At 43.1% G+C, this 16,376-nt stretch overlaps 1 protein-coding gene across 6 annotated transcripts in view; it reads right to left on the bottom strand.

Annotated features, from left to right (window-relative positions):
• LOC116848068 (neurexin-1) overlaps positions 1-16,376 on the bottom strand; it is a 399,669-nt gene that overhangs the window by 9,833 nt on the left and 373,460 nt on the right. For 4 of the 6 annotated variants that reach the window (XM_032823816.1, XM_032823818.1, XM_032823820.1 and 1 more), the window contains 3 exons: positions 5,048-5,289; positions 4,151-4,274; positions 1,640-1,813 (listed from right to left, as the gene is read on the bottom strand). In XM_032823816.1, the coding sequence (XP_032679707.1) occupies positions 1,640-1,813; positions 4,151-4,274; positions 5,048-5,289 (540 nt within the window). The remainder of the gene's footprint in view (positions 1-1,639; positions 1,814-4,150; positions 4,275-5,047; positions 5,290-16,376) is intronic. The other 2 variants (XM_032823819.1, XM_032823822.1) reach the window with 1 other exon arrangement.

Here is a 16,376-nt window from a genome sequence, read left to right as displayed (position 1 = left end):
ACACACGGAGCTACCCATTTTCGTATGCCAAACAGCCCTATAACTTTTTTGGCCTATAAGATAGGCCCGCGAGCAATTATCCATTTTTTCGCCGGCCGCGGCGAGCCGTATATCCTGCCCGCGTCGCCGCGCTCTAATTTGTCCAACTATTTTTATTAATATCTCGAAATTTTACGTGGTTGTTTGAAAAATGATCTCTACAATTTTTGTTCAGTTTTATCTGTTGTATTTATATTTTTATTTTGGCACGTTTTACGCGGAACACCCTGTATACGCGTAAAAATATCGTACGTAGAACAACAAAGAAATCAACGTTGGCGGCACTCGTGTTATCTCCAGGAGGCGTCAATTTCCGAAACTCGCGCGCGCTTTCGTCCGAAATTAGAAACGCTAGCCCGCCGCTTGATGCCGCGACAGGGTGAGAATCGCTACTGGCGAGAATCTCGCCCCCGGCGACAAGGTGGTGCTATTTTCACGACGGCGACTTAGCCGACGATTGGCGGTGCGCGCGTCACAGAAAGTCGTCGTCGGTGGCGGCGTCGTCGTTGTCGTGGACGCCCACGTTGTGAGTATTTCCGTAACGGAGGGGGGTCTTCATATTTAAAGCAGAACGATAGCGCCGGGATCGATCGGCTCATTCGTAACGAGCCAATCGGTCTCATTGTCTTCAATCATTTATACACTGTTTGGATTAAGCGGCCCACTTCTCTTTAATTTGTTCAGCAAAGTAGACGAGTTTCGATACGCGAGCTAATTCAGAAACGGACAACCCGTTTCGCGAGATGGTAACGTTAAATTTTTGCAAATCTGCGTGACGTTCGACCTCGATCCGTACAAAATACATCTCCATAATTAAAGGCTTTCAGTTAGTATTAAGTTTTTTTAGTAATGTTTTCAAAATCGTCTTCACTCATATTTGTTATTCACGAATAACATTTTCCCGAATATTATTTTAAACATTACATTATTTTCGTGTGTCAGTGTTAATTATTTCGCGCGTGAATCGTGAAAATATTCGCGTAGATCTCAGAGAGATTCACAGCAAATTTCACAGAGAGCTCATTTCTTCATCAATTGCCTTCAGTACACGCAGACCAGCATGATAATGAATAATACACACATGAAGTACACCATTCAATAAGTGATATACATAATCGCATAAAGTTCTGCCATTTTAGAGCTTCCCATAAAAAATAGACTCACTTTCTGGAAGAGTTGTAACTTCATATGTTGAAGCTATGATGTCAGTATTTGTACAATTAATTGAAGAAAGGTCCGCAACATCTATCTCGACGAATCTCAAAAGGCACTCAATATCCAATTGAGAATTGATGTTTCGAGAATCTCTAAGGTACAACTTCTCCCGACGGATACCACCGGGTTTTGAAATTTATCGAGATCAAGATATGTCGCTACTTTCCCTCCCCATACAGCACAAATCTTCAAAGAACGTTCTAAGGATGTTGTAAGGACATTCATACATTCTAAGAACGTCCCAGAACATTCTCTGGAGATTTTGTGCTGTCCAGGTCTACTACAGGTAAAAAATGGAGACTACTCGTGTGGACTCATAAGTTGTCTGTGGTTTGATCAGAAAAATAGCAAAGACGAGATAGAATCGGTATTCCAAGACACCGACCGGTGGCCGACGTGACGAAGATCTCCTCCGTCGTGCCGGGATCGCCGGAGCCCTCCTCACAGTCCTCCTCGTCGTCGCAGGAAGGACGCTCCTGGATATTCTCCTTGCGCGATTTCGGCTTCACCGTCGTCGGCAATCGCGTGGGCGCCACGTACACAGGCGTGATGATGTCGTCTGGAAATAGAAGCGACGTAATTATCAAGAGAATCGTGACAAATATGAGGTCACACACGGAGTGTGTATGTGAGTGAGTGTTTGTATAGAGTGCAATGCAGTAATCCGGTGATTCGGTTACTATATCGCCGGCGGACAAAGCGCAAAATCGATCGGATCAAATTGTGTTTTCGACTCACGAATAACACGCTCTCTTATCTGACACGTTACCCGTGACGTTTTATCTTTGGTGTTACTTTATTCCCTTTTTTCTTCCAATACGTGCACTCTATTATTCCTCCGATAAGAAACGGTTTGTGCTTCAATCTGATTAGTCTCTACTTTGGAACGAGAGAGTAAATTCTTAAATGCATCAGATTCGTGTATGTAACGTACTCGGATCAATGGAAAAATTCCTTTCGAACTGCTGATATAATTTCTAAGGTTTTATATAAGTCGCAAAAGACAAGCGTGAAAATATACTTGGGCGATCAAGAAAATCGCTTGGGAGATGAAAAACAGCTCTAGCATTGGCAGCGATTGTCGCCGTGGCGTTCGGTAAATTGTCCCGAGGAAAAAATACATCAATTTGAGTGTGTTCTGACAAGTTGAAAAAATTTGCCTCGGACTGCCTCAGACTGTACGCTGCTTTTGGGTTTTATATAGACGAAGTGAGCGTGACAGGAGTTCGTTTGGACGATCGTTTGAAAAATGAAAAATAGTGCTGGCACTGGCAGCAATTGTTACTTGTGGCGTTCGATAAGCTGCTCCGACGAATAATAATAGCTGAGGAATTGAGGAATAATCAAGTTGCGAAGCATTCCGCCGATCAGCCGCGAGGTATCGCGCCAAGCAGTAAGAAGCGATCGAATCTGAGCGTCATCCTCGGTCATCGACTCTCATTAAGGTGACGATATTAATTCAGTTTTTAGTCAGTCGGAGAAGATTTTGGAGCGGGGCCTCAGCTTGCCATAGGAGGTTCGCCGGAAGGAGAAAGGAGGGGCTGAGACGACGGGGCTTATCTCCAGCCGGAACGGCAGGGCGATTCTAAATATGTAAATGAATTGAAGCCGAATCGAACCGGGCGAGCATGAAGACGAAAAGGTGGCATGCCATGCGATCTTGTGTGTATGCGTATGTGTGCGGGTACGTGCGTGCTTGCGTGCGTGTGACGTGCATGAGTGCGCAAGTGAGTGAGTGAGTGAGTGAGTGAGTGAGTGAGTGAGTGAGTGAGTGAGTGAGTGAGTGAGTGAGTGCGTGCGAGCGAGCGCACGACGCCCTTTCCCGTATGATGTAATGCGTGCGCAAAGTCGAGTAACGTCCTTATAGGCGAGTAAAAGCTTGAGAGTAATTTTGCAAGAGAGAGAAAAAGAAAGAGAGAGAGATCTCAGGAAAATAGAGAGCAAAGATGGGAAGTGAAAATGAAAGGTGCGTGCAAATCGGAGGTTGCAAAAGCACGACGTTTATCGTGAGTTGAAAATAAAAGAGGAAAGGAGAAATGGCGAAACTGAAAACTGATAACTTGATCTGAGATTTTCAGTTTCATTTTCATTCATTCAAAGTCATATGAGAAACTGAACTTTTCTCTTCTAGGAAACGTGGAAATGAACATGAAGAAATGAAGAAATTGTAGAGAAATAAAGAAACGGAAAATTAATAACTTGATTTGAAATTTTCAACTATTCAATTATTCACTAATTCAATTATTCACTAATTCAATTATTCACTAATTCAATTATTTTGCTTAGAGCCATATAAGAAACTGAATTTCTCCTTCTATGAAATGTAGAAATGAGCGGAGAGAATGTGAAGAAATAAAGTGTGTGGAAAGAAACGAAGAAAACTGGAGATTGATAACTTCTACGACTTCCAGTTAATTTTTTTTAGAGCCATATAAGAAACTAAACTTCCTCTTAAGAGACGTAAAAAATGAATGGACGTGGAAAAATAAATAAATTGTGTGTAGAAAAATAGAAGAATGAAGAACTTGATCTACAATTTAGTGTTTATTTTCTTTAGTATCGTGTAAGAAAATGAATATTTCCCTTTGAGAAACATGAAAATGAACATAAAGAAATGAAGAAATTACGTGAACGTGGGTATTCGTGGGTCAAAGAGATCAGTGTATCCTTCTGGATCGGATCTTCAAAATCCATCGGTGAAGTCGCGAGAGAAACGCCGATCTCTGGTGTTCGTGCACGCGGAATCTGAGAATCTACAGCGGATTACGACCGGTTCTCATCGTCAACGTCTACGTTGAAACGTCGCAATGGCACGCGCACATTAAGAGACAAAGAATGCCCTCGCGGCAGAAAAACGTGCAGAACGGATTACTTACGCCCGAAAATTGTTACTTACACTTACCGGAGCCAGACTCGTAGATCGGCGTGCACTCCTCGTCCTCATCGTCACCGGCGCAGCCGCTCCCGGCGCCGGAGAATATGAGGTCGTCCATGACGCCGGGGAAACCGGACGCGGGTGTCTGAAAAGCACGTGCGCAATGCAAGTTAATTAAACTAGGCAATATGCGATCATCGTCAAAGTGCTAAAAACAACCAATTCGAAGAGTAATAATTCAATTTTGGCGCATCCATATATAAGCTGCTAATTGCTATTTAATATTTACTCTATATAATCAGTATTCACCAGTATCCTCTGTAGTATTGATACAGTCGTTTTTACAGCAATAGCGTTACACAAGCTGCAGGTACATCATTGAATCTCAATGTAGAATTTTAACGTAATAATAGTTACGTAACAAGTATATAACAGTTACTAAGCCTGTTACTGTTATAATTTTTAAAATAAACAGTAGGAGACTCTCCTCTGCTACCCCATGTTTAATATATATGTATTCTTAAGCAATTTCTGTTGTTTATCATTTTTAATGAAGAATACTATAGAACTATGATGTTATCCCTCTGTTACATTTTATATATAATTACACTTCTGAAGTACAAAATTTTGTAAACTTGCAAAACTACAACTGAAAAATTCTAACATCAAATTATAAAAGTTTACGAAACAACTGCCCTGATTTGGCAGTATCAAAGTCGGCTTATGTTTTCAGAGGAGATAACACCGTTTTGGAACATGGCCCAACAGCGATTTAACTCCTGTGATGAAGATTGGATCGTGTTTATCACATCGTATTTATCGATTCGAAAACTTGAAAATTTTATGCAACAAAACGAGGTCATTGTCCCACGGGCTGTGTTGTCATCACGGCGCCTATTCGACAAGCGACGGACTTACCTGTTGCATCCTTTGCAACGGTGCGGCGCGATCCAGCAGACTTCCGGCCGGCAGGAGCTGGACGTCCCCTCTGGTCATGATTTTGGCGTCTTTGCCCGCCGCCAGCTCCAGGATCCTGACGCCGTTGACCACCAGGCCGGCTATCACGCCCAGGAATGGCCGTTCGATTTTGTTCCTGCTGCGATTCCATCGGCCGCCCACCTGTATGGTGGACTGGCTGTTGAACACCGCCAGCTGGTGACCTGTCGGCAGACACGCACACGTACATACTCGTACGCCTCTCGAGTCGACTTCACAGAGGGCCGTCGGTGCCCACGATAGTGCCGTGAGAGTGTACTTTGGCGCATGTGGCTGTGAGCCCTTTCCTTGCGCGAGGTCTAAATTTGGTTGGTTTTCGTAGCAGGCGAGCATGAGACACGCGAAAGGGTTTAGGGTCTGGAGTCGCCCTTTGTCACGCGACGCGACAAACGATCGGATTAGAACCTTCGACGCGTGGAGGTCTAGACGCACTTTTTTACCGGGATCTCTGCATTGCGATCGCGAGATCGCGCGCGTAAACACGCGTCGCGAATGCTTTTCTCCTTCTGTCTGGTCCTCCTGCGGCGAATGAAGCTCGCGAAATGCGAGCGAGTGTCCGCTGTCGAAGGGGGAGAATCGTCATCGTCCACGATCGTCGATCACGATCGACGTGGATCGATAATGCGACCATTGTTGTACTAGGCGATCATGATCGATGTAACCGTCCGTGCGTGCGTGCGTGCGTGCGTGCGTAAGTACGGGCGTGCACCCGTACGATCCGCCATGGGCGAGTTAAATATCACCTCGTACTAGGGAAGCAACACGTGGCACGAAGTCGGCTCGTCTCCTCGCTTCGTGGCCCTCCCCTAATGACGCGCCGCCATCACGCCGGATCAATAATTTTCGGCTCGCCCGAGAAAAAACGGACGTAGCTAGCAGCTCTCTACCAGGCTGACATGAGGAAATAGAAGGGCGGCCGATCGTTTTAGGCAGCGTCTGCCCGTGCCAGAGAGTCGCAGCTAGACATGCGACGAATTATTTATGTGGCCACGTGTGCTCGCACGTGCGGCTATTCTGGGTCATTCTCTTTTTCTAGACATTTTATCTTAATGTTATATTTACAATTGCACATAATAATAGTTTTAGCATTCGATGCTGGGGACCTATTACAGTTCTATGTGAGAAGTGAAAATACGAAAAGTGAGCGAATATTTATAATTTCATTAGTCAACATCTAGTGAATTCACTTGCTTTTCACATTTTCACTTCTCACACAGAACCGTAATAAGCTCCCTAATTCTTTTTGGCGTTTTCTCCTTGTTTTCTTTATTTCGCTATGACAACTGGAAAAAGTCGAAGACAGTTGAAATTCGCAGTCTTACTTCGCAGTTTTAATACGCAGTCTTTATAACAGATTGATTAAAATAGTCACGCACCTCTTTGCGTGACGCTTAACGTAAGGGATGAAATCCGTAACCTATAATTATTTCACAAACGTTTCCAATGAAAGCATCGATCTTTTTTTTGCACAAGTTTCAGATTAGTGTTAAAATTATTTGCATTCAGGACATAGAAATAACTGGAAATTATATATGATGAGAAGATAAAAAAATTATATCAATCGAGTGATTTTATTTAATAAAAGAAGCATGCCATGAATAAAACAGTCACTGATGTGTTAGGACAGATAATGGTCCCGAAAATGCGAACTAATACATTTGCACCAAGATTTAATGACTAGGGATAAAACACCCAATTATCGACACTCGATTACTGATCCCTTGTAATCATTGAAACTCGAGAAAACTGCCTTCTCTTGCGACCAAGCGCCGATTGTTCATAGTTTTTGAAGTCACACAGCGCAGGCAAGGGAGGCTGCACTACAATGCTCTGGTCACAAGAAAAACCGTGTTCCTTTTTTTCTCTAGTCGCAAGGGGGATGTCGATAATTGGGCGTTCTACTCTATCTCGGAAAAGCGGAAAATGTACGGACACGCGGACACCTTTGCCAGCACATTGCAGCAGCTGTGAAATGCGCCAGTAAATCCCGCGACAGCATTCAGAAGAGAAACTAGTGTAACGGACCACGTTATATACAATGTCGTATGCACGTTCGCAATCTGGCTTCCTCTCTGCCTTCTCCCTGACAATGGGAGCGACGCGCGCGTAAACACTTGACACTTGCTGATCGGACATAGTCAGCCCACCAGCGCGGCATAAAAATGCAGCTGGTATACTGTCGCCTTGAGAGTTCTCCCGGGAGTGTGGGAGGCGGAAGGGAGCGGAATCGCGTGCGGAAAACACGACGCGAATGTGACACATGCGTGTCCCGAATTAGCCGGCCGCCGGGGCGCCTCCACATATCGAGATAAGGATGTCATTGACGCCGTATTCTGATCTGAAGAAGTCCAATAAACTGTATCACTTTACTAGGAGAGCATGAGCGCGTCGGGTGTGGCCGCGTACCCGGCTGGCACCGGTCGAATAGCGGTCGGGCCAAATCGAGACGCCACGGGTCCGGCATCTTCGCAGCATCTCCAGCCGGGGATCGAAACCACCAAGTCTATTTCGAATTTTCTTGTTAAGGCACCTTTTACAGATGACCCAAATAATTCGCACAAAAATTCACGGAGAGTTAAAGAGGAAAAAGGAGAGACACGCAAAGTTTTACATCATTTATTGCACATACGAATTTAGCAGTTTAGCAATAATTTTTCAGCGCGAGAAGCAAGTCCCCTTAGTTACATATTGAGAAGAATTCAAGCCGGAGGGCGGAGGCGAAAATAAAAGCGGATAAAACCGACTGACGAATAAAAAATATATAAACCAATAAACAAATAAATAAATAAAAATGAATAGAAATAAGTAGAGACCTATTTTTTTGTGTAAACCTATGAATTCGCGAATATTTGCAGGCGTACAGCCACTCAAACCTACAGATCTTTTGAATCCTGTAATTCTCAGAATCGCAATTTTCAGATTTACAATTATGATGCTATCGTGCGAAACGGTGGAATGCGTCCTGTGAAGCAGTTATGAGAGCAAACTCCAGTTCGACGCGTATCATAAGTTCAGATACGAGAGTGCGAACTTTAGGACAATTAGCTCCTTCGCGACATAATCCAAATTAATAAGTAAACCGACAGGGAAGCATGGTACACTTGGAGGTGCCGATTCCGAAAGTAGGTTAAGCTGTCAAGTTAAGCTTAGACAAGTGGCGTATCCGTCTAAAGTGGATCAGGAGATAAGAATGCTAAAGTCCCTAATCTTCGCCCGCTTATCTATCCGCGCAGCGGCATTCAGCGCGTAAATTTTCGTCGTCTTCTCTCTCACTCTCTCTCCCTCTCCCTCCCCATTTTCTCTCAGAGAGACAGGATGACGTGGTCGAGGCTGAACTTAATCGTCTCGAACGGACATCGAATGAGCCGAATTTGGAACAAGTCTCTCACGGATGCGCTTTGGGAACCGCCTGGTTTCACATCGGCTTTACGGTGGGAACGGAGAACGCTGGGTATGGGAAACATCGATGATTCCCAGACGATGGCAGCGACGTCTCGTATACGACGGCGAATGTAAACGCACCGCACGTGCACGTGCGTTCCGGGGAAGCTCGTTGTCGCTCGTCCGGTCGCACACAGTGCGTCAGGCGAACGTGCTCGCCACGGGAATCGCATAGTCAACAAACAGAAACGGCAAAATATAGTGAGCGAGCGCTTCACGATAACATGATGTTCGCTGTCTAGTAAAAAAATAAATAAATAAAAGATAATTAACAAAAAATCGTTAATGCGAATAATAAATACGCAACGAATCAACGTGCATTAAAGAAAGGTCTTGTAATAGTTAACATGTAAGGTTGAGTGCTTCTGTATAACATTTGATAATCTCTATCAAGAGTATGGTAGCAGTTACCGACTGTAATTGCAAAATAATTTGTGAAAGAAATTCTTCATATATTTGAGTCAAATAAACGGTTTGGTAAATAATATCGAATAATTTGGTAACATCTACTAAATTGTTTGACTATTGTGTCAAAGTATTCGGTCATTTCGTATATTTATCATATAAGTATGTCTGAGCAGAGTGATTTTACTGTACGACTTTACGCAAATTAATATATCGATCGTGCGGACAATTTCCCTCGGTCGTCTTCGTTCGGTCGCGCTATTATCCCGTCAGAAGTAGTAATCATCCAACGATTAATTGCACCTTTGTTCGCACGCCGACTGGTGCTAATTAACGAGGCGAGAAAATGATTTTCCTCCGCATAAGCCGGCTGGATTCTTCGGTCAACTTTGCGCTCCCTTCGAATCGAAGGATTGTTTCGTCTTTTCACACGGGGTGTCTGGTAAGCGCACTGCGGGAAATATATCCAGTGAACAAATTCACCAGATCAGAGATACTCGCTCCAACGAGTCTCGTTCACCCAGCAACGCAACAAGAGCAACACGAGAGGGAGGAGGCGCCGCGGGAATCGTCGTGCTCGACCGGTCGCTGAATCCCGTCTGGTGGGTTTAGAACGGCCTTGGGATTCCAAGGCTGTTCCTAGCGCACGAGCGCAGCTTAGGCTAACTACCACCTCGCTATGTTCGCCTGGTTCTTCTAAACACGTGGCTTAGAACGATTCTAACCTGTCTGACGAGACGCGCGTGTCGCGATCGTCATCGACATAGGCGCACCGTTAGTAATGCACGAATGAACGGTACCGACCGCTAAAATAGAGCAATAACTTTTTAAATATGAACTAATTAATGCTTTTTGCGTCTCGTAAATTTAGAGCGATGAAAGTTTAACGGGAATATCTACAAATACTTCTTGGGACTATTGTGCGCGGAAAGGAGAAATCGCACGCTGAGGGAAAAATACTTGAAAATTTAATTTGAGGAATATAACTTATATTTTTCTGTGAAATATATCTGTGAAGTTTATTTCTGCGAAGTGAACTTTTATCCTCCAAAAAGATTTTCAAGTATTTTTCCATCAATGCGGTTTAATCCAAAGAAAAGGCAGTTTTTACGTACGAACGCATATCTATTTTCTTATACTTCATATTAATCTTTACTAATAAGTATAATCCTTTCAATGATGTATTTGAAATAAAGATTAAGTAGTTAATTAATTATCTTGCTTGGTCGTTTTGGTGCTTTGGTACACACACATACACATACATACACACTGAGAGAAAAATATTTAAAAATTAAAAAGCATTTATTTTCGGTGACTGCTAACAACATATTTACTTAAATCTAAATTCTCTTATTTAAAGATAAAAAATTGCTCTCATAAAAAGCTAAGATGTAAAGAAAATGTCTGTTTTCTCATTTAAAGGATATTTTATATTCGTATATAAGTAAATGTATCATTAGTAGCCGACCTAATGAATATTTCTTATTTATTAAATATGCTTCCTCTCACAGAGTGTAGTCGCCAGTTTTTCGAGAGAACGTGAAGCGAAATGAATTTGTATGAAGGGTGCACTTTACGACGTTCTTGCTAATTGCGCTTGACCTATCGCAAGGAGAGGGAAAGAGAAGATAATTATTTAAGGAATATTTACTCTCGTCCTCCGCAGCCCCCTCTCGTCGCAGATCTCGCGGGTTTCTTGTCACGCATCGTTCTGATCGTTTCTCACGCCGCGGCGCGTGGGTGTGGCCAGGACCGTAAAATCAATGTCGGGTCTAGGTCGAGCCCGAAAACGATTTCTAGAGACGGGAGATTCCGAAATCGTGAGAAGGAAGTGCCATGGAGCGCGGTTTCGGCGCGGCTTTCCCATGGCGCGCTCGCGCGGGCTTTCTCATCGCGCCCATACAAAAAAATGATGAGATTTCGGTGGCGCAACGGCTCTCGCGACTCGAGCGTGAGAAGATGCTGAACTTGGGGCTGAAATCGCTGTTCCGCATATCAGGCACGTATCCGCGTGTAGGAGCCGATCGTCGCGTCTATCGCGCGTCCTTTAAGGTTCCTTAACCCTATGGCCGCGAAGGTCGGCGCGATTCCGGTAACGCCGACGTCGCGATTCAATGAGCATCGCTCTTAAGACATGTCTTCGGGGACAATGCGGAAGATCTGCGATCGCAAGTCTTCAACTGAGCTGAACTCCGTGCCGCATTGAGGAGAAAATTAATTAAAATCGGGAAAATTTATTTAAAATAATTATACCAATTTCTCTGGAGACGTACCTAACTCTGGACATTATTATTATCTTAGTTTTCAAATACGAATATTTAAATTCTCGACAGAAGATATATACATATATTTATTTATATTATATTTAATTATATATAAATTTAAATAAATAAATATATGTATATATTTGTATTTTGTGTGAAATATATTTCTTTTGTAAATTTAAATTGATAATTATAATTTTAATTTGTTTTTAATTTATTATAATTTATTGCAATTTTAAATTGATAATGGTATTCCTATTATATGTATATGTATATATATATATATATATATATATATATATATATATACTTTATGTTGGAAGTTTAAATATTCTTATTTTAAAGACCAAAACAATAAGAATGCCTAGACTTAAAAACGTGTCCTAGCATCGATCACAATATCTTTACCTTACTTGCGAGGGATCAATTTTACTAAATTGAAAAGTATTCTAAAGCCTTTGTACTCTGTACTCAATATATCAACTGCTGCGCTAATCATTTCCGTACAAAAGCTCAACTTAATGACAGAATTTATTGAAATAAATCCGACAAAAACGCGGCAAATAAAAGTCTGAACCAAATGGCTCCCAAATTGAACAAGATGTTAATTAAACCTGGCCAACGTGAGCGAACCGCTGACCTCCGTGCGTATTATGTTTCCAAAAATTGATCGCAAAACAACAAATAAATGTAACTTGAGACGCATGTATCGTTCACCTCGTTCCATTAATTCTCTATTAACCGTAACAATTTTTCCAATGTAACTGGAAATATTGCGATCAGTAATGCTTGCCAATCAGTTCTCAATGGCACCCATCTCACTTTCGTGTTCAATGCAATTAATTACACTCGACATGTTAATGAGACGCAGTAGAGTGTCATGGTTCCGGTCACCATCGCAGCATTGAACGTGTCGAATGTTGACGTCACTCGGGGAAGATATCGACGTGAGTTGAATGACGCGAGTGTCAATAGGGACGATTCCGGTTCTAGTCTCGACACATGGCGAGACGATCGAGGGAACTCTCTATCTCGCGCTCGCCGTGTTTTCTCACGAATTCCAGACGCAGGCTTATTCCCACAGGCTGGTCGCAGCAGCGTGGGACAGCTCGTCCCTGGGGCCAGCCGAGCGATCTGGTTCGGTAGTAGGCTTGCAGACGAGCGAAAGAGTTGCGCGACGATTCAGATCGCGTGTCGCTGCTCTTTGATATGTATGCACGTGTCGACGCGTGTTTTCCCACATAGATCCGCTTTCGAGTAAAAGCACTTCGGAATCTCACGGAGAGCAATGCCGCACCACCTCCGTCTCCACATCCGCCGATTAATTCTCTCGTAGGGTCGTTCAGTTTCGCGGCGGAAGCACCCCGTGTCGCACGATCGGTCGTGGAAAAAGGCGGCTCGTTAAGCCGGCTCTGCTCGCGAACACGGCATAACTTTGGCCAGCAAATTTTTCCCGCAAAATATCCCCGCGAGGGTCGTCCCATCACTTCCCGCGCGGAGAATTGTATCGGCGTCCGGCGCGATACAATCGATTCCACCAGCGCGAGTCGTCCAATTAGAGGCCGGAGAGAAGTGGATCGTGATAAGGGTCAAGCTTTACGACGGGGCATTCAATTCGAAAGGTCGGCGATCTTCGACACGGGGGGTTAAACGGCTTAAAATGACCAGTACTCGACGGTAGAGAAGATGAAAAAGGAAGGCGACGCGCGGTGGGAGGGTGCCGAGGCTGCATCCTGGGACAGGGTCTGGCTTCTTAAGCCAATTAAATTGTTCCCACGGGATCGCACCGTGGGAGAGTCTCTCCAGGAACGCGAGAACGCGAGGCTTGGGACTGCCAGGACCTCATGCACCCTTAGGAAGTCTCTCCCTGAAACCGAATGCTGTTTATCCGATTCCCAATCACTTGTTATCAATTATAACATTAACATCGACGCTTTCCCCTTTCCTACCTCTCAGTTGTTGATCAAATGACAAATTAATGCAATTTAGTTTTTCAAGAAAAAAAGAGAAATACGTCCGCCGGTGGTATTTACAGTCGTGTACTCTTTGCTCTTGCCCGTAAAATGTATAAATGATAAAAAGGCAGTCGATAGGAATCGAAGAGGAAGTCCATTCTCGGTGGTATTTAAAAAGAATACGTGGACGGGGATCGTGCGACTCGGTCGACTGGGAAATTATTTACGATTCTTGTCGGGACTCTCTCTCTCCCTCCACTTCTCTTTCTCTCTCTGACTCTCTCCCTCTCTCTTTCTTTCTCTGTCTCTCTGTCGTTTCCTTTTTTTACGTGACCATATCGAGGCATACGAGGAGGAGGGGAAGGAGTCGCCCGCGTGAGAACTCGGAGAGGGTTCGTGGGAAAACGACGAAGGCGCATGGCGCTTCTGATACCAGGGTATCATGAGAGCCCGGCAAGTATTCCGGGTACTCTCCGTGCCGTTTTTATGTCGTTTCACCCCCTGCACGGCAATCCGAGACATAGCAGGTAGGTATGTGTTACGGACGGATGAGTCGCGCAGAACGAAATTCTCTGACTCGACTTCGCGTGTCTTCAATGAAAATGAACTTGAAGTGTGATACACTCAGGTAACTCGTAAGAGAACAACGGAGAAGGAGTGTACTTGATCCGTGGCGATTCGTGGAATCCGGAAAAAGAGTGCGAGGTAAAGGTTCACGTACGTGGAAGATGAAATTTGCACGATAAGTCATCTCTTATCGTATTTAAGGCTGCCGCTTCAAACTGATCGTTACTTGAAACTCATCTCTAGTGATATTCAGGTTTAAATTTAAAATTGGATGTGAGTTCTTCGGTTGACTCGCGATTCTGAATAGAAATGCCATATATATCGCATGATTCAATTAAGAAACTGAAATCTAATTTAAAAATTCGTATATTAATAACTATTACCCCTCTGAAACTCGTCTCAAGTGAGATACTCATCTTGATTCAAAGTTAGACAAGAGTTTTTCAGTTGAATCGCAATTGCAGAAATAAATTCATAATAAGCAGATAAATATCATAATTCAATCGAAAACAAATTGGACTTAATTTCATATGAAAATCAAAGTATCTAACGTGAGATAAATTTCAAGTGATGACTATTAATATGTTTCAGATAACAAATATTAATATGGGCTTTAATTCAGACCTGAACATGTCACATGCGACAAGTTTCAAGCGATGACTATTAATACGAACTTTGATGTTAAATTCGAGTCTTTCAGTTGAATCACAATTATAAATATAATATCACACCTATCGTATGAAAAACTCAGATTAATTATCAGATTGACTATAAATTCAAATCTGAATAGTCCATCGAGGCTAATTTCAACGAGTAACAATTATTAATTCAGGCGCCTGAATTCTTACACCACTTTTCCTGTTTCTCGGCTTCTACGGAGAGCTGGCCAGCCAGATGGTATTCGAATATTTTTCAACGGATATCTCGCGTATCCCAGAGAGCAGGATAGCACGGGCGGCAGAAGGTTTCGGCTGGGACAGAAACGACAGACGAATCTTAATGATAACGCGCTATAATTTGTGATCAGCTAATTCCTCGCCGCAGAGGAAAGACACGTAACGATCGGCGCTCATTATTCCGTTGTAATTCACGTGGCGAGGCGTGAAAAGCATTGTAAATATAAATTAGTATAAGATTTTGTATTAGGCTAGCAGGACCGCCGAGGTGGTCCTCGAAATTCGGCCGGGGCCTCTTGGGGGCCCTAAGCGTGCCGAAGAGACGTTAGGACCACACCATGGTTGCAAGTGGCAGGATACGATTCAAACTTATTTTTCGCAGCAGACGAAACAGTTGAGTCCGAATCGTGATATGTTCGACGAGAACATCTCCAGCGCACTGCCGTCGCTCTCGAAATTACAGACGTGTGTTCGAAAAATCGTTGTTTGCTTGTTATTCGCGGCGACATCTCGGCGAAACACCGTGCCGCCTCGGAAGCACAGTCTAACGGAAATTTTACGGCCTCCTGCTATCAGGTTCGCATGAGGTCGAGAAAGCGACGGCCTAAAATTCGCCCACGCGCGCGCAGCGCGTCTTATTATTTACTTGTACCGCGATTTTACTTTCTATTAAAATGCATCGATATCCTCCACGTTAATGACACGTTAAGGGCCCCGAGCGAGGCGTGAAGAACGTTGTAAACACGAATTAATCGAACAACCGGTGCCAGGAGGTTAGGAGGCTCCAAGAACATCTCGAGAAAAGAGATACGACTTTCGTGTGAGAAGGGAAGGGCAAGGTTTCGTCCATGGCCGACCAGGATCCTGTAAATTCTGGCCGGTGGTCGAACTGATCAATCTCGTCGACCGTCTCCAGATGTTGTCGCACAAGGACAAGTGAACGGACCTGAATTTAAAAAGGCATAAGAAATAAGTCGTCGAGAAATAGGGAAGAAATTCCTTTTAAGCACGAGCGTACAGGAGTTCTTTAAATTCTTTAAGTTACAAATGCAGAAGGACTTGTTTTGAGTTAAGAGCGTAACTGACAATCAACTTCTCCCGCGAACCAAGCTTCAGAGATATGAAGATATCAGAAGTCATATTCCGTCTTTATTGTAAGCGAATATTAAGTTCAGTAACTTTTTAATTCGCCACTGTCTTTTTTTCAATAATAAGAGCAACAATAAGATAAGAGTACCAATGCTTGGACACGTATCTAATCCTGAATTATTTCTGTTTTAGCAAAATACAAATATCATATAATATTATATTTATATAATATTTATATATTTTTATAAAATATAAAATATTATAATATCTATTTAAAGTAATACACATAGAGAGTATTTATCTAAAGTAATTATCCCATATTTATCTAAAATTAAAAATGTAAATTTCGTATTTAAAGACCACAACTGTATAAGGATGTTTAGAGCTAGGTACGTTTTCGAACATTGGCACTTTTATCTTGATTGTGTTGAGAAACCTTGATTGTTGAGTAGACTTTAATCTGCAAGAGCAATTATAAAAATATATGGGTAAATAATGATGACTAATTCGTTGGGAAAGACATTGCGAAAGACAAAGCGGTGTCGCACTCAAATGCAATTTCCCAGCCGCCTGAATCAACCTTAAACCGATCATTACTGACGGAGTCAGGGTTAAGAGCCGTCAAGGTGAAACA

Source organism: Odontomachus brunneus, unplaced genomic scaffold (assembly GCF_010583005.1).
Source record: "Odontomachus brunneus isolate Ranch 3 - 2012 unplaced genomic scaffold, Obru_v1 Obru_scaffold_088, whole genome shotgun sequence".
NCBI classification, from domain to species: Eukaryota; Metazoa; Arthropoda; class Insecta; order Hymenoptera; family Formicidae; genus Odontomachus; species Odontomachus brunneus.
The sequence above is the reverse complement of the archived record's forward strand: the minus strand, read 5'-3'. Positions and strand labels throughout refer to the sequence as shown.